At 46.6% G+C, this 18,149-nt stretch overlaps 1 protein-coding gene across 1 annotated transcript in view; it reads right to left on the bottom strand.

The window, feature by feature from the left end:
- The window catches only part of PI4KA (phosphatidylinositol 4-kinase alpha), a 205,370-nt gene that overhangs the window by 65,870 nt on the left and 121,351 nt on the right, over positions 1-18,149 (bottom strand). Inside the window, exons 24-29 of the mRNA XM_030219598.1 lie at positions 16,482-16,552; positions 6,872-6,996; positions 5,323-5,404; positions 4,641-4,724; positions 1,406-1,495; positions 538-657 (exon numbers count right to left, since the gene is read on the bottom strand). Coding sequence (XP_030075458.1) covers positions 538-657; positions 1,406-1,495; positions 4,641-4,724; positions 5,323-5,404; positions 6,872-6,996; positions 16,482-16,552 — 572 coding nt within the window. The remainder of the gene's footprint in view (positions 1-537; positions 658-1,405; positions 1,496-4,640; positions 4,725-5,322; positions 5,405-6,871; positions 6,997-16,481; positions 16,553-18,149) is intronic.

Raw genomic sequence — 18,149 nt, forward strand, 5'->3', positions numbered from 1 at the left:
AGGTCTTTCCGAACAATTTCTACAGTTTCACACAGAAACAAGTCGAAAACGACGCGCGAGGTCGACTTTTCGGGGCACGAACGGCAAAACACTACTGTACCGAGCGCGGAGAAAAGAAGACTGGCCGGCACAAGCCGGTTTCGGGCGGGAAGACGGCCGCGCATGCGCGGTGCGCATCGGCGCGCGAGGGCTAGCAAAGGACTTTGCTAGTGAAGATTCCGATTGGAGGGGCTGCCGTGGACGTCGCCCATCAGTGAGAACAAGCAGCCTGCTTGTCCTCGGAAAATAAATAAATACAATAAATAAATAAATGTTAGGAGTTGTCCTCCTGGATATATACATCTACAGCCCTTAGACTTACAAAGTTACATAATAACCAATGCAACTTTGTAAATCTAAGTGCTCTGAAAATGACCCCTATAGTAACCTATGTAAGTGCTTTTAGGAATCTAGTTCTCTTCATTCCTTTAAAAATGGAAGTGACAGTGAATATATTTTAGAAAGACAGCACATGGTGAGCTGGTGCTTAGCACTCACCCCTAGCATCGTATTCTGTCTGTTGTAACCTGCAAAGTGCAGGATGCTCTCAGTAGCCATGGCCAGGCCTGTGTGCTGGGATAAGCCAGACAGCCAGTTCTGGTGCTTGCTCAGGTATTCCTGCAGACAAGAAAGAAAGTAAGGAATAAGCAACCAATTGTGAACAGGCAAGTCTACTTTCTGAGAAGGTGTGTCCTTGCAATTATAAAACAATAACAGAAATCTATACTTCCGACAGGTTTCTAGAAAACAGCTTTACTTTGTGTTTTCTTACTGGTAAAATGCCTACGATTACCTTGCATATTGAGCTGACCATAAGTGCATCCTAATGTGTGTAAAAACTACATTATACTGACTGCACCAAAAAGAAACTTCAGCATTCAAAAAGAAAACACTGAGCAGAATCACTGAAGAAATGGCTGGCAATTCCAACTGCCTGGAGTATTGGAAAGTTGAAATACTTGTTAGTTGTGCATAATCTAGTCAGATAACATTACTTCTCCAAAGTCATTTGGGATCTATTGTGATATCACAGTGGGTATGCAGAAGGGATCCAAATAAGCTCTCTGCTCCAAGAGGGCCTTTCCCATGGACATAACTGGCAGCTGTAACTAATTCAGGGAGTATCCAACAGTATCCCAATACTCAAGCATTAGCTTATAAAACATTGGCTCCATTTTGTTTCTACAGGAAAATCCTTTCACTCAGCACATCCTGCTGATCTCCACTTTTGATGATCTGGCTTCCTCCCTCAATACCTATCCTGTAAAGCCTTGTACAACATTCTTTGTCTATTGCAGAGCCAGAGCAGTCCTTCTCTACTACAGACTGATCCTTAAATGTACACACACAGAACTATGGACAGTACCTGAAGGTGGGATTTAGTGACCGAAGGAGCCCACTTCATGGCTTCTTGTAGAATCATTCCACAGCGAGCAGCAAAGTCCTTCACAATACTCTGCAGAAGCAAGATTAATACCAAATCAATACAGTACATCTAATAGTCCCCCGTTATCCTCCACACCAAGCAAGCATGAATAACTCTCTGCTCCATGAGACTAAAACGGCAGTGCTAAATAAAATACAGCTCAACTCAGAGGGCTGAAAACAAAATGCTGCCGCTTACTCTTTTTTTTTTTTTTTTTACACAGCTGACTCACAGCATTCCCATGCAATCAAACGGAGCTGTCTGCTCATTCAGTCAGTGGGGACAAGTTGTCTTTAATTTTTTTTTTTTTTTTTTACACCTAAACTCCTCCAAATTACTGCTGCCTCTTTTTTTTTTTTTTTTTTTAACCAGCTAGATAATATAGACACCTAAAAACAGCAACCAGAGCTGCCTGCTCGTTAAAGTAATGGGGAAAACTCCGCTGAAGAGTAATAGAACAACACATAGCTGTCTGCTCGTTAGAAGCCGGGGGATGTAGCTTGCTCCTTAAAATACTTATAAGATTTAACTTTCTATAGTGGCTGCCTCTCCCAAAGACATACACCTTTCTAAACAAAGGGTAGTCCTTCCCAGCTAAGTATGGGAGATGGGGAGGAAGGGGGGAGGGACCCGGAGACATCCGAGTTTGACACCCCCAGAGGCTGTAAAAGAAAGGAAAAGAAGTCCCTACCTGACCAGCGTCTAACAGAGAATTCCTAGGCACAGAAGAAGAGGTAGCAATGTTGTTCTTATTGTAAACCTCTAAAAGAGAGAGAGAGAGACTAATGGGCTCGCTTCCTACCTGCTGGGAGACTGAGAAAATACTGAGGCTAAGGTCACATGGCCAGGGCTCCTATTGGCTCTCTAGAGTCAGAGTTTTTCTCAGTCTCCACCTGCTGGTAGGCGAGCACAACCCATCAGTCCAATCCTGGTCCGGTCCGGAGGGATGCTAAGGAAACCACTGATGGTCAGACAGGAAATTATTCACGCATAGTTTGAGGTACATTGTGGCAAAAATACAGACATTCTTAAGTCACAATTACGCTTATTTTCGAAAGAGAAGGGCGCCCATCTTTCGACACAAATCAGGAGATGGGCGTCCTTCTCCAAGGGTCGCCCAAATCAGTATAATCGAAAGCCGATTTTGGGCATCCTCAACTGCTTTCCATCGCGGGGACAACCAAAGTTCACGGGGGCATGTCGGAACCATAGCGAAGGCGGGACTGGGGCGTGCCTAACACATGGGCGTCCTCGACCGATAATGGAAAAAAGAAGGGCATCCCTGACGAACACTTGGGCGACTTTACTTGGTCCATTTTTTCTTACGACCAAGCCTCAAAAAGGTGCCCGAACTGAGCAGATGACCACCGGAGGGAATCGGGGATGACCTCCCCTTACTCTCCCAGTGGTCACTAACCCCTTCCCACCCTAAAAAAAAAAAAAAAAAAAAAACAACTTTTAAAATATTTTTTGCCAGCCTCAAATGTAAAACCCAACTCCATGACAGCAGTATGCAGGTCTTCTGGAGCAATTTTAGTGGGTGCACTGCACTTCAGGCAGGCGGACCCAAGCCCATCCCCCCCCCCCCCCCCCCCCCCCCACCTGTTACACTTGTAGTGGTAAATGTGAGCCCTTCAAAACCCACCACAAACCCACTGTACCACATTTAGGTGCCCCCCTTCACCCCTTAGGGCTATGGTAGTGGTGTACAGTTGTGGGGAGTGGGTTTGGGGGGGGGGGGCTCAGCACCCAAGGTAAGGGAGTTATGCACCTGGGAGCAATTTCTGAAGTCCACTGCAGTGCCCCCTAAGGTGCTCGGTTGGTGTCCTGGCATGTCAGGGGACCAGTGCACCAGTGGCGTAGCCACAGGTGGGCCAGGGCCCACCCACTTAGGGCTCAGGCCACCCAACAGTAGCGTACGTTTAGCGGTAGTTGGTGGGGATCCCAAGCTCCGCCAGCTGAAGAAGGTAACAAAAATGCTATTCTCCACGATACCGGCACCTGCGCATGCTCAGTTTTCAGTGCATGCCTGTTGCAGACTGCCAAGGTAGAAAGAAGCGTTTTCCTGCCAGCTGGGATATTTTCTTGGTGGTGGTGGTGTGTGGGGGGAAGAACACTTGGTGCCCACCCACTTCTTGCCTAGGCCCACCCAAAATCTGTTGTCTGGCTATGCCCCTGCAGTGCACTATGAATGCTGGCTTCTCCCATGACCAAATGGCTTGGATTTGGTTGTTTCTGAGATGGGCGTCCTCGGTTTCCATTATCACCGAAAATTGGGGACAACCATCTCTAAAGTCGACCTAAATTTCATGATTTAGGCGTCCCCGACCGTATTATCGAAATGAAAGATGGACGTCCATCTTGTTTCGATATTACGGGTTTCCCCACCCCTTCACCGGGACGTCCTGCAAGGACGTCCTCAGGAAAACTTGGGCGCCCCTTTCAATTATGCCCCTCAATGTGGACAATTTTGAAAGGGATTCTGCATGCTTAAAGTGGTATTTATCTCAAGAGAAGAATCTTTTGAAAACTTCCCTCTCCCCACTCTAAAGGAGAAAGGGGGCATCACAAGCAATGGCTGGGCCCGGACCAATAAAGTATGCTGGGGGAGTTTAACAATCCAGGTGTACTTCCTGGTGGGGAGTTTGCACCTGCAAACTATATGGGATACCATCCTTTAAAAATCAGCTTGCAGAGAGGGGTGAGGAAGGGATTGGAGGAGGAGGGGGCGTTGCTGATTCAAATCTGCAGTGGACAGGGGTTATAAGAAACAAAGCTTCCTGCCTTGTGTGCTGAAGTCAGGTTAGTTGGAATAGGGGTTGGGATTTTGTGGAGAAATATGACTATTAGTAACTTGTTTGATTCAGTTTGGTTTATTATGTGACATATTGAACATTCAGTGTTTGTATTGCTGTTTTGAAGCAAAAAATCAGTTTGTGAGTGGATGAAAACTGACATCACTGTGCTTAATTCTTCAATGGCATGCGAGGAGCTGAAGACTGGACTCTTGCCTGGCATTGAAGGATATGAAGTACTACAATACAATAAAATGCAGGGTGTCCCCTGCAAACAGACAAAGCAGATGCTCCACCTATCCTCATGAAACTACAGGACAAAACTAAGGATATCAACAGCTAAATGACAGATAGAATTATATGCCAGCCAGCTCCTCTACCTCTCGAGCTTCATATGTATCTGGAACAGTGATTCTGTAGGGGGCATCAGGAATGTGATAGTAAGGTTGGTCCTTGTGAATGTCCTGTGGTAGAAAGGACAAGAACCATTAGTGACAAATAAACATTTCATCCTATAGAAAAAGTGAGTCAATAATTCACACAGATAACTGACAAATTGTAGGATGATCGGAAGTGGCGATCACATAGTTTATAGTTAATTTAAATGTGATGTACTGCCTTTGCTAAGAAGCAGTTCAAAGCGGTTTACAATAAAAATCAAACACAACAGAAAAGGAACTACAACTTATAACAGGAAAGATGGGAAATTTTCACCCATACAAGAGAAGACAGCAAAAACAAACAAAGGGGGAAAGTGAAAGAAGGGCCAAGTTGGGAAGGAGTAAAGTGGCAAACACCGAGCCAACACTCCTAGAGCATGATCACAATCAGCCTATTGCAGCATGAAACAACACATTAAGCAATGCTAGAGAATTTCACACTCACAAGCTCTGCCCTGTCACCAATTCTTACAAATCCAACAGAGAACAACATTCTTAGTAGAGCTTTGTCACCTGTTCTGTGACACAATTACAAACACTGCTGCATCATCCACAAAGTCTTTGATTAGATGTTTGAAGGGAGAGTTTGGGGGCATGAGAAATCCACAGGGCCAATACTTACTGCACTGAGAGACAGAGACAGAGTCTGTAGAATATCCAGCATGGTCTTTAGCACAGTGCCACTCCAGAGCAAATGGGGAAACCTTGAAATGGGGACAGAGACTGAGGAATGTCAGACATTAATTCATTAAGATAACCTCCAGGCAGATGCCTAGTGCAGAGACCACACATCATAGCTAGCAGCAAGAAAGGTAACTAGACTGAAAGAGACCGTGGCTGACCACTGTCCAAAACTGAAGATCTCAAGCAGTTCTTGTGAGCTGGTTTCATGCACTCTGATGTAAAAAGATGTCCTTTTCATTCACTTTTGTCATGAGACTGGTTTTGATGTTGCGGTTTTATTTGTATTTTCAAAATTAATACTGCAGTTTTGAGGTCAGACCTGACGATGTCATCAGCAAAACTCTGAACCCTCCATGTTTTATGAGGTGTAGAGGTGGACTTGGCACTGGGCCATTGCTAATGATGTCAGAAGCAGCTTCAGCACTACAACACTGACAAACCAGTAACAGTGGAGAGCTGAAAACACTCAGTGGGCCAGAAAAGAGAGGGCTGGGGGCTGGACATGACCCACAGGCCATAAAGTTTGCTCACTTTGCTCACCTCTGCTTTACACCTTACAAAGAACCAAACACATTGGACAAGCACAGAGGATCTCGGAAGGAGAGAAAAGGATTGTAGAGCTTAAAAGTTGGACCAACTTTATCTGTCATCAGTTTCAATGTTTTTGTTTTTCCAGAAGAAAGGTCTCCTTTAAGCCCTTATGAAAGTCAGATATTTTAACACCATAGCATAAAGGAAAAGGACAGACCTGTGCATATGTACTGTCTCTTAATATACTTTCATGTGAACGTGCAGGTATGTGTGCGTCTGTCAGTATGTATGTTCTTTTGCTAATGTTCTATTACCCTATCAATTTCCCGTTGTCTCTTTCCACTGTTCCATTGTTCTTTTCCTTGTCCTATTCCCCAACGATACTTTGATTTTGTCTTCGCTTAACTTCTCACAATGTAATCCATAACTAATTTGTAACAAATTGTATTTCCATTATTCACAATGTATTGTAAGCCACACTGAGCCCGCAAATAGGTGGGAAAATGTGGGATACAAATGCAATAAAATAAAAATAAATAAATGTAGATATAACTCCATGTATGTGCTTTCCTGTGCAAGTTTACTTGTGTATTAATACATCTTCATTTACACATGCATGTATGATGCTGTACGTCTGTGTGTGTTGGTATGTAGATATAGTTCCATGTATATGCTTGCCTGCAGATGTAAGTCTATTTTCTGAATGTTAACAGAGGTAAGTTTACATGTAGGACATGTGTATGTATTTTTTTTTTTTACATTACTACCCCGCGCTTTCCCACTCATGGCAAGCTCAATGCGGCTTACATGGGGCAATGGAGGGTTAAGTGACTTGCCCAGAGTCACAAGGAGCTGCCTGTGCCTGAAGTGGGAATAGAACTCAGTTCCTCAAGACCAAAGTCCACCACCCTAACCACTAGGCCACTCCTCCACTCCACTTTATACTCTCTACTTACTTGTCTACAAGACCAGACAGGTATTTATCTGCCACACGTCGGATCCGCTTGTGAATATGGTTGAAATTTACCAGCAGGAACTGAGCATGTCTTTCCAGTTCTTCTTCATTTTCTTTGGTTTTTGGCTAAAAAAAAAAAAAAAAAAAAAAAAAAGGAGCAAATTAGTTCTTCCTTGCTAATTGTTTTCCATGAGTTCCCCCAGACCAGTCCAGATGCTAGGTTGTGCTCTCCTGCAGACTAAGAACTATTGAGCTGTGATATCATCCCTTAAGAATCCTGTGCAGCCCCCTGATCAGTCAGTATTTATCATAATAAAGCAGTAATTAACTTAACTCCCCTAAGAAATAACAAATTTCTCAACAGACATCACCTGATAGATAGATAGATAGATAGATAGATAGATAGATAGATAGATAGATAGATAGATAGATAGATAGATAGATAGATAGATAGATAGATAGATAGATAGATAGATAGATAAATATGCACATCCCAGCACCCTAACCACATTGAAACTACAACCTTATTTTTGAAAATAGGGTAGTTTCTGGACTAGTCTGGAGGACCTCAAGGAAATAAAATTAGAAGGTAAGGACTAATTAACCATTTCTTATTGTCCCTCAGATCAGTCCAGACTCTTGGGATGTACCAAAGCAGTAATTACTTAGGCTCCAAAGGCTGCATTTTTTTGAGCCTGGAAATCCAAATTATAATGTCAGACAAAGGAATGCATGGATCCCCAAGAAACCACTTTACAAACTTCAACAGGTGGAATTAGAGAGTGTTCTGCTCAAGAAGACGACTACCTTTAGTTGAATACGCTTTCAAGAATTTTAGTATTACACAGCCTCAAACAATATATGAAGCCCTCCAAAAAGGATAAAGAGCTTGTCTGACCTCATGAACTCTTGTTTTCTTAAGGTATGTTCACAATATGATGCCAACTTGTGTAATGCCACAGAATCTTCCTTCTGTCCTCCTCAAACATCAGCAAGGATATAGACCGAATGAGAGGGAAAGACGAGACCAGCTTGGGAAGGAAGGATAGAAATGGCCAGAGAACCACCTTCTCCCATGTAAAAACAAAGAAAGATTGTTTTTCTCCAGACTTCCTCCTTTGTTGTAAGGTCCTATATGCACTCTCCACCTACGACAACCTGAGTTCTATTCACACTTTAGTACCAAGATAGTCCTCACAGCTCTCTTCAGTGAAATCCATGCCCACCTGGACAAAAACCTTGCTGTACTTCCCATCTCACTAGTCCTCTCTGTGGCTTTTGACCTCATGGACCGTGATTTCTTCCCTTCCCATTTCTCTTCACTAGGTATATCCAGCTCAGTTTTGGCCTGGTTTTCATCATTCCTTTCAGGCTGTTCATTCCAAGTTGTCACCTCTTCCTCTCAACCCTTATCATGTGGTGTACCACAGGGTTTGATCTTGTCCCTACTTTTAGTCAATCTTTTCCTCAGCCCTCTTGCCACTTTCATCCAATCCTTTGGGATCTCATGCTACTTGTACGCAGATAACCTCTTACTGATTTGGCGTACTAATCCTTTTTCTCCTTCCAACACTCCCCTTCAAGATTGTTTGAATATGGTTTCAAAATGGATCACTGATCACAAGCTTGTGCTCAATATTCAGAAAACAGTAGCCTGTTGGTTCACGGGCGGTCTTACTACACCCAGTATAGTGAAAGATACATACCTGTAGCAGGTATTCTCCGAGGACAGCAGGCTGATTGTTCTCACTGATGGGTTGACGTCCGACGGCAGCCCCAAGTCCGGAATTCTTCCTAGCAACAAAGTTTGCTAGAGCCCTCGTGCGCACAAGTGCACGCACCGCGCATGCGCGGCCATCTTCCCGCCCGTCGCACGCGTGCCCCTCAGTCAACTTACAAAGCAAGACAAGGGAAGAGACAACTCCAAAGGGGAGGCGGGCGGGTTGGTGAGAACAATCAGCCTGCTGTCCTCGGAGAATACCTGCTACAGGTATGTATTTTTCGCTTTCTCCGAGGACAAGCAGGCTGCTTGTTCTCACTAATGGGGTATCCCTAGCCCTCAGGCTCACTCAAAACAACAAACAGGGTCAATTGGGCCTCACAACGGCGAGGACATAACATAGATTGACCTGAAAAATAACAACTGAGAGTGCAGCCTGGAACAGAACAAAAATGGGCCTAGGGGGGTGGAGTTGGAATCTAGACCCCAAACAGATTCTGCAGCACCGACTGCCCAAACCGACTGTCGCGTCGGGTATCCTGCTGAAGGCAGTAATGAGATGTGAATGTGTGGACAGATGACCACGTCGCAGCCTTTCTAATCTCTTCTATAGTGGCTGACTTCAAGTGGGCCACTGACGCTGCCATGGCTCGAACACTATGAGCCGTGACATGACCCTCAAGAGTCAGCCCAGCTTAGGCATAGGTGAAGGATATGCATCTACTAGCCAATTTGAAGTGGTGCGTTTCCCGACAGCCACTCCCCTTCTGTTGGGATCAAAAGAAACAAACATTTGGGCGGACTGTCTGAATGGGCTTGTCCGCTCCAGACAGAAGGCCAATGCTCTTTTGCAGTCCAATGTGTGCAACTGGCGTTCAGCAGGGTGGGTATGAGGACGGGGAAAGAATGTTGGCAAGACAATTGACTGGTTCTGATGGAACTCAGACACCACCTTGGGCAAGAACTTATGGTGAGTGCGGAGAACTACTCTGTTATGTTGAAATTTAGTATATGGAGCATGGGTTACCAAGGCTTGGAGCTCACTGACTCTACAAGCTAAGTAACAGCCACCAAGAAAATGACCTTCCAGGTCAAGTACTTCAGATGGCAGGAATTCAGTGGCTCAAAAGGAGGTTTCATCAGCTGGGTGAGAACGACATTGAGATCCCATGACACTGGTGGAGTTTTGACAGGGGGTTTTGACAAAAGCAAACCTCTCATGAAGCGAACAACTAAAGGCTGTCCAGAGATAGGCTTACCTTCTACACGGTAATGATAAGCACTAATTGCACTAAGATGAACTCTTACGGAGTTGGTCTTAAGACCAGACTCAGACAAGTGCAGAAGCTATTCAAGCAGGGTCTGTGTAGGACAAGAGCGAAGGTCTAGGGCCTTGCTGTCACACCAGACGGCAAACCTGCTCCATTTAAGAGTAACTCTTTTTAGTGGAATCTTTCCTGGAAGCAAGCAAGAAAGATTCGGGAGACACCCTCCGACAGACCCAAGGAGGCAAAGTCTACGCTCTCAACATCCAGGCCGTGAGAGTCAAGGACCGGAGGTTGGGATGCAGAAGCGCCCCTTCGTTCTGAGTAATGAGGGTTGGAAAACACTCCAATCTCCACGGTTCTCCGGAGGACAACTCCAGAAGAAGCGGGAACCAAATCGGACGTAGCCAGAAGGGAGCGATCAGAATCATGGTTCCATGATCCTGCTTGAGTTTCAGCAAAGTCTTCCCCACCAAAGGTATGGGAGGATATGCATACAGGAGGCCCTTGCCCCAATGTAGGAGAAAGGCATCCAATGCTACCCTGCCGTGGGCCTGAAGTCTGGAACAGAACTGAGGGACCTTGTGGTTGGTCTGAGTGGCAAAAAGATCCACTGAGGGGGTGCCCCACACTCGGAAGATCTTGCGTACCACGCTCGAGCTGAGCGACCACTCGTGAGGTTGCATTATCCTGCTCAATCTGTCGGCCAGACTGTTGTTTACGCCCGCCAGATAGATGGCTTGGAGAAACATGCTGTGCTGGCGAGCCCAAAGCCACATCTGAATGGCTTCCTGATACAGGGGGCGAGATCCGGTGCCCCCCTGCTTGTTGATGCAGTACATGGCAACCTGATTGTCTGTCCAAATTTGAATGATTTGATTGGACAGCCGATCTCTGAAAGCCTTTAGTGCGTTCCAGACAGCTCTCAACTCCAGGAGGTTGATCTGAAGACCGGTTTCCTGGAGGGACCAAACTCCTTGAATGTGGAGCCCATCAACATGAGCTCCCCACCCCAGAAAAGACGAATCTGTCGTCAGCACCTTCTGTGGCTGAGGAATTTGGAAGGGACGTCCCACGGTCAAATTGGATCGAATTGTCCACCAATAGAGAGAACTGAGAAACTCTGTGGACAGTTGGATAACATCCTCTAGATCCCCCGCAGCCTGATACCACTGGGAAGCTAGGGTCCATTGAGCTGATCTCATGTGAAGGCAGGCTATGAGAGTCACATGAACTGTGGAGGCCATATGGCCCAACAATCTCAACATCTGCCGAGCTGTGATCTGCTGAGACACTGTGACCCAAGAAACGAGGGACAGAAGATTGTCTGCCCTTGCTTCAGGGAGGTAGGCGTGAGCAGTCTTGGAGTCCAGCAGAGCTCCTATGAATTCTAGTTGTTGGACTGGAAGAAGATGGGACTTTGGATAATTGATAACAAACCTGAGTAGCTCCAGGAGTTTGAGAGTCATCTGCATGGACTGCTGAGCTCCTGCCTCGGAAGTGCTCTTCACCAGTCAATCGTCAAGATAAGGGAAGACATGTACTCCCAGCTTGCGTAGAGACGCTGCCACTACCACCAGGCATTTGGTGAACACCTGGGGCACGGAGGCGAGACCAAAGGGCAGTACACAATACTAAAAGTGCTGTGTTCCCAGACAGAATCGAAGATACTGCCTGTGAGCTGGCAGTATCGGAATATGTATATAAGCATCAAGTCCCATGGGAAGAAGGGTGCCCAGGAAAAGCATCCTGAACTTTTCTTGAATCAGATATTTGTTCAGGGCCCTTAGGTCTAGGATGGGACGCATCCCCCCTGTTTTCTTTTGCACAAGGAAGTACCTGGAATAGAATCCCAGCCCTTCTTGCCCCGGTGGAACGGGCTTGACCGCACTGGCGCTGAGAAGGGCGGAGAGTTCCTCTGCAAGTACCTGCCTGTGCTGGAAGCTGAAGGACTGAGCTGGAAGCTGAAGGACTGAGCTCCCGGTGGACAATTTGGAGGTTTGGACATCAAATTGAGGGAATATCCTAGCCGGACTATTTGGAGAACCCACTGATCAGAGGTTACAAGAGGCCACCTCTGGTGAAAAAATTTTAACCTCCCTCTGACTGGTAGATCGTCTGGCACAGACACTTTTAAGTCGGCTTTGCTCACTTGGAGCCAGTCAAAAGCTCGTCCCTTACTTTTGCTGGGGAGCTGCAGGGGTCTGTTGAGGTGCACGCTGTTGATGAGAACGTGCGTGCTGGGGCTTAGCCTGAGCGGTCGATGCTGAAGGCGTCCAGTGGGAGAGTTTGTCGAATGCGGTGTCCCGCTGATGGCGCTGTTCTACCACCTGTTCGACCTTCTCGCCAAAAATATTATCCCCCCAGCAAGGAGCGTCTGCAATCCGCTGCTGGACTCGATTCTCCAGGTCAGAGGCACGCAGCCATGAGAGTCTGCGTATCACTATACCTTGAGCAGCGGCCCTAGACGCAACATCAAAAGTGTCATAAGCACCCCTGGACAGGAATTTACGACACGCTTTCAGCTGCCTGACCACTTCCTGAAAAGGCTTGGCTGCTCATAGAGCTGGTAGGACTGGATCTTGGCCACAAGCATAGAGGAATGATAGGCCTTCCTCCCAAAAGAGTCCAGAGTTCTAGACTCCCGCCCCGGGGGCACTGAGGCGTAATCCCTAGAACTCATGGCTCTCTTGAGAGCGGAATCCACAACCCCAGAGACATGAGGCAACTGGGTCTTCATCAACTCCGGGTCCCCGTGAATCCGGTACTGGGACTCAAATTTTTTAGGGATAGTGGGATTAGTTAGTGGTTTCATCCAGTTCGCCATCAATGTCTGCTTAAGGACATTATGTAGGGGAACAGTGGATGACTCCTTAGGTGGTGAAGGATAGTCCAGGACCTCAAACATCTCAGCCCAGGGCTCATCCTCAGTGACCACTGGGAAGGGAATGGCCATAGACATTTCCCGCACAAAAGACAAGAAAAATAAACTCTTGGGGGGAGAAAGCTTTCTCTCTGGTGAAGGAGGAGGATCAGAAGGAAGACCACAAGACTCCTCATCCGAGAAATATCTTGGGTCCTCCTCTGCCTCCCACGAGGCCTCTCCCTTGGTATCAGACATGATCTCTCTGACCGCAGTCTGAAGCCGGGCTCGTCTCGACGCCGAGGAGCGATGTCCTCGATGATGGTGTCGAGAAGTAAACTTCCGTGCCGACGGCGATGAAGCTCCCTCCACCGACGGGGAAACCACTTGGGTGGCAGCTGACGCCAGCACCGCAAGCGTCACCGACGCCGAAGACCGCACCACGGATGGGGAGCCAGCTGCCACATCTATCAATGGTACCGTAGGCGCAAGCACCACCGGTACCGGAACAGACTATCGCAGCAGCCTTTCCAGGATTCCTGGAAGAATGGCTTCGAGGCGCTCATCAAGAGTGGCTGTGGAAAAAGGCTGGGGAGTCCGTGCAGGAGTCGAAGCACGAATCTGCTGAGGAGGCGGAGACAGTACCGGGCTGTCCGGAGAAGTACGCATCGACACCTCCTGAATGGAGGGTTAGCGGTCATCTCGGCGTCGACGCTTCATGGGTGCCGAATCCTGCGGCGTCCCGGAGCTCTCGGTACCGTGGCGGGAGGGCGACCGATGCCGGTGCTTCTTCGCCTTCGCTCGAAGCACGGTCTTGGTACCCCCGGTACCAACAAGGAAGACGTTGAATCCAAATGTCTCCTCGGGGTCAGGTCCGAAGGTCGGTCCCGATGGGCCTGCACCAAATGACCGGGCGAAGCGTGGAACAGGCGCTCCCACTGAGCTAATCTCAATGCTTGTGTTCGCTTTTTAAGGCCACGACACAAAGTAGAAGCGTTGGGGCGGTGACTCGCCCCAAGACACTGAATACATGAAGTGTGTGGATCAGTAACTGAGATCACCTGGCTGCACCGAGTGCACTTCTTGAAGAAACTGGCGATCTTCGATGACATCGACGGAAAAATCATGGCGGCGAAATCAAAAGATGTGATGGTGCCAAAAAGAGGAAAACAAAACCCCATACGGGTGGCCAATAGGGCCGCACACGAAACGAAAACAAAACTACCACAAACTAAAGAGAAGGGCGGCTAAGTTTAACTTTTTTTATTTTAAACAAGAAAACAAACGAGCGAACTCGCGAAAACGAGGAAAAAAAGACGGTAAAAACCGCAAGGGCTCTCTCCTGAGGCGCAGAGCGACCGAAAAACAGCCACCATGACCACGGAAAAAAAGAGACTGAGGGGCACGTTCGCGCGATGGGGGGGGGGGGGGGGGGGGAGATGGCTGCGCATGTGCGGTGTGCGCACAAGGGCTCTAGCAAACTTTGTTGCTAGGAAGAATTCCGGACCTGGGGCTGCCGTCGGACGTCAACCCATCAGTGAGAACAAGCAGCCTGCTTGTCCTTGGAGAATCCCCTTAATCTTTTCAATTCTGTTATCCAACTGGTTGAATCCTTCCGATACCTTGGTATAATATTGGACTCCCAGCTTTCATTCTCCATTCAAATTTCTCATTTATGCAAGATAAGTTTTTTTTTGTACTTGGACAACTACACTCGATCCGACGATTTTTCAACCATGATTCTTTCCACGCACTCATCCTATCCTTATTTACTACAAGACTCAATTAATGTAACATAGTCTACCTAGGTTGTAGCGATTCATGTTGTGAAAACTTGCAATCCCTCCAGAATACTGCCATAAAACAAAACAAACAGAGATGTCTGGTATACTGACTGGTCTCTGGGCTACCAGTCTGCCCACAGAGATACGGGATTGTGCACACTGAGACTCATCAAATCCTTGTACCTTTCTCAGCCAATCCAGAGCAATCTGCACTATAAATCCTAGGTGTCTCTCTAATCTCTGAATAACTCTGCCTATCAACGGCCACAGAAGAAAGATGTAGAGAAGACTTGACTGAGGCCAAGGTTGAATTAGAGCATCCATTCTGGCTGACTTTCCTTCCTTCCTTCAACTGAAAAAAGGACACAACCCTTACATTCTGACTTACTGACATTAAGCCCATTACCAGCAAAAACCCAACGCAGTACCACTTCCATGAAGGCTTCCTCTGCTAGGCTCCACTCTCCTGGGACTACGACATTCCTGCTGAGGAAATCCACCTGGACATCTACATATGCCACTGAAATGTCCTACAGACTGACTTCCATTCAACTTATCAACATTTGGACTTCCTCTGCAAAATGAAGACTTCTTGTTTTCCTTGCTTGTTGACATAGGCCACCACTGCAGTATTGTCCAAAAGAATCCAGAACACCCTGCTCTGAATCAGATGCAGAAACTCAATGAAAGTCAATCAAATTGCTAGAGCTTCTGACTGACTGACTGATGGATCATTGTGTCTCTGTTAGAGACTACCGGCCTTGCACAATCTATTTAGACAATGAACTCCCCCATCTGAACTCACATCTATCATCACTACAGTTCAATCTGGAGAAGTCAGGCTCCTTCCCTTGGACTAGCTGCTTTCTTGCAACCATCACTTGAGACTCCTCTCAACCTCTGGAGGCAGTGGAAAAACTCATTAAAGTTCTGACTCTGAGGTGACCACTGAGCGAAAAGAGACCTCTGCAATGGACACATGTGCATTCTGGCACATGGAACCAAATGTAATGTTCCCACATCAATTCCTAGACTTAAAGATAACAGTTTGATATTTTCCTCCATAGAGCTAGAAGATTTCATTTCTGCAATTGCAACTTTTTCTGTCTTTCTGCTGGTAGAAACTCATTTCCTTGCAGAGTATCAAACTTGGCACCCAAATAACTCAAATGTTTGAGACAGATACAAGGTATACTTGGAAAAATTGCCCACCTACCCTAACTCCTAGAGCAATTTTACCACCTGAGCTGTAGCTGTCTTGCTTTCCTTATAAGACTTCATCCTTATCAGCCAATCATCCAAATAAGGGTGTATTAAGATGCCTTCTTTGTGTACAGCTGCCACTACTACCATCATAACCTTCAAGAATGGCCTGGATGCTGTCGCTAGACCAAATGGTAGCGCACAAAATTGGAAATAACACAGCGAACCTCAGAAATCATTGATGCGCTACCCTGATAGGAATGTGGAGGTAAGCATCTATTAGACCCAATGAAGTAAGAAACACTCCTTATTGCACTGCAACAATTATTGACCTTAGAGTTTCCATTCAAAAACTTGGGATCTTCAGATGCCTGTTTACAAACTTGAGATTGAGAACTGGTCGGAAAATACCCTCCTTCTTCAGCATTGCAAAGTAAACTGAATAATGACCAGTTCCCTCTTCCAAAGATAGAACTGAAACCACTGTTTTCAGCTGAAGTAATCTTTCAAATGTTTGTCGAATAAGCTGCTACCGTTTCACGTGAGTGAATTGGACAGTGCAGAAATGCTTCAGACAGAAGTCGAGTGAACTCTGATCCTGATCTGTAGCCTACTACACCGAGCCCTTGGCCAGTTTTCACAGACTCCACCAAAGTAAGGACAGAATTACCCGACTCTTGTTCTAGAAAGTATTAGCATTTACACTTCAATACATCTTGATATCCTATGACATGCACTTTCACAAAAAGAACGCATTTTAATATCCAATGACTTACTTTATCAGCCATGACTGTCAGGAAAGCATCAAAGACTTTATCTGCCACAGCAATGACGCACTGCATCATCCCTGGAGAGAGTTACAGAGAAATAAGCAGTCCATTATTCAACAGAGTCAGCCTGAGGTCATCCCTGTGGGTCCCAGCCATTGACAAGTCCAGCAATTACTGCAGGTACTTCAGAACTCCACCATCTCTGGCTCAGAACAACATAATGTAATGTGCTACGGGACATGTCAGCTCTAAGTTATGCCACCATTTCAAATGATGAACCAATGTAACCTTGTCAGAAGGTTTATTTATTTCATTTGTACCCCGCACTTTCCCACTCAAAGCGGGTTCAATGCGGCTTACATAGTAATAGGGGTTATATAATGTTGTTAGAGAGAATATAAGTATATTAGAATGCTGAAAGAGAGGGGTGATGGGGTACGGGATAGTGATAGGGAAATTGATGGTAGATGTTATCTTGGTCATTGTCATTGTTTCTTGGATATGTGTTGGTAGATTATCTGCACTGGTTCATAATTCTAGCCAGAGTTAAATGTCTAGTTCTACTTTCTGTTTTTTAGTGGGTTGATATTCAATGTGATCTAAATGGGCAGGAGCCTCTCCTGCCTGCTTATATCGCTTCCTGTCATCTAAGTGGGCAAATTCAGTGGCACTTAACTAGAGAGTGCCACTGAATATCCCCACAGACAGTCCAACTAAAAAGTGAGGTCAGGGCTGGCACCTGGGGAAGGCACTGCCCAAAGTTATACGGGTGCTGGCAATATTCAGTGTCGGCATCTGCATAAAACTTAAAAAAAAAAAAAAACAACAAAAACAACAACTCCGGAGTCCCCTCCCCCTAGCACTTGCCAATAAGAAGCTCCCCCTCCCCCAGAGTGCCCCCTGGGCCTACCTGTATCCCTGGTAGTTCAACAGTGTCACTGGGAGCAGGAGCGCAGCCCCCTTGCTCTTGCCCCCTGTGGCACCATTCTAAAATGGCTGCCGCAACCTCTCATGGTATTACATGAGGTACCGCAAGCTGCTGTGAGAGGTCACAGCAGCCATTTTGCATCGGCGCTGAAAGGGGCAGGAGCAAGGGGGCTGCACTCCTGCCCCAATGACCACTGCTGACCACCAGGGATACAGGTAGGCCCGCCGGGTGGGAGCCTACCTGGACAGTTGGCGGGTTGAGGGATTTCTTATTGGCGAGTGGGAAGGGATAGTAGGAAGCTCCAGGGACCTTTAAAAAAAATAATAAAATACAAATTAAATGTGGGTCCTGGCCTGATATTCAGCTGGGCCACATAACTGTTATGCGGGCTCCAGCTGAATATCGGCCAGGCCCACATAAGTTACGGAGCCCAGCCAGCCCAAAAATTTCCCCCAAAATTCAGTGCTGGTGGGATAATTTAAATGGTGACGATCAGCGTTTAAAAAGATGTTGACCACCGCCGGTTGAATATTGGGGGGGGGGGGGGGGGGGTAGGTCCTGTTCAGTAAAGATCTTGAAAGAGAGTGCTGGAAGCATGGTGGGGAAAACACAGTTACAGGTTTCACAAAATCCTGGGACAGAGAATCCTTAGCACTGCAGAAGCCTGGAAAAGCCAGAGATCAAGTAGAAAGGGGAAATGGGCAGATAAAGGGAAATGGGACTTGATGTACCGCCTTTCTGAGGTT

The sequence above is a fragment of the Microcaecilia unicolor genome, chromosome 11, assembly GCF_901765095.1.
Source record: "Microcaecilia unicolor chromosome 11, aMicUni1.1, whole genome shotgun sequence".
Classification (NCBI taxonomy): Eukaryota; Metazoa; Chordata; class Amphibia; order Gymnophiona; family Siphonopidae; genus Microcaecilia; species Microcaecilia unicolor.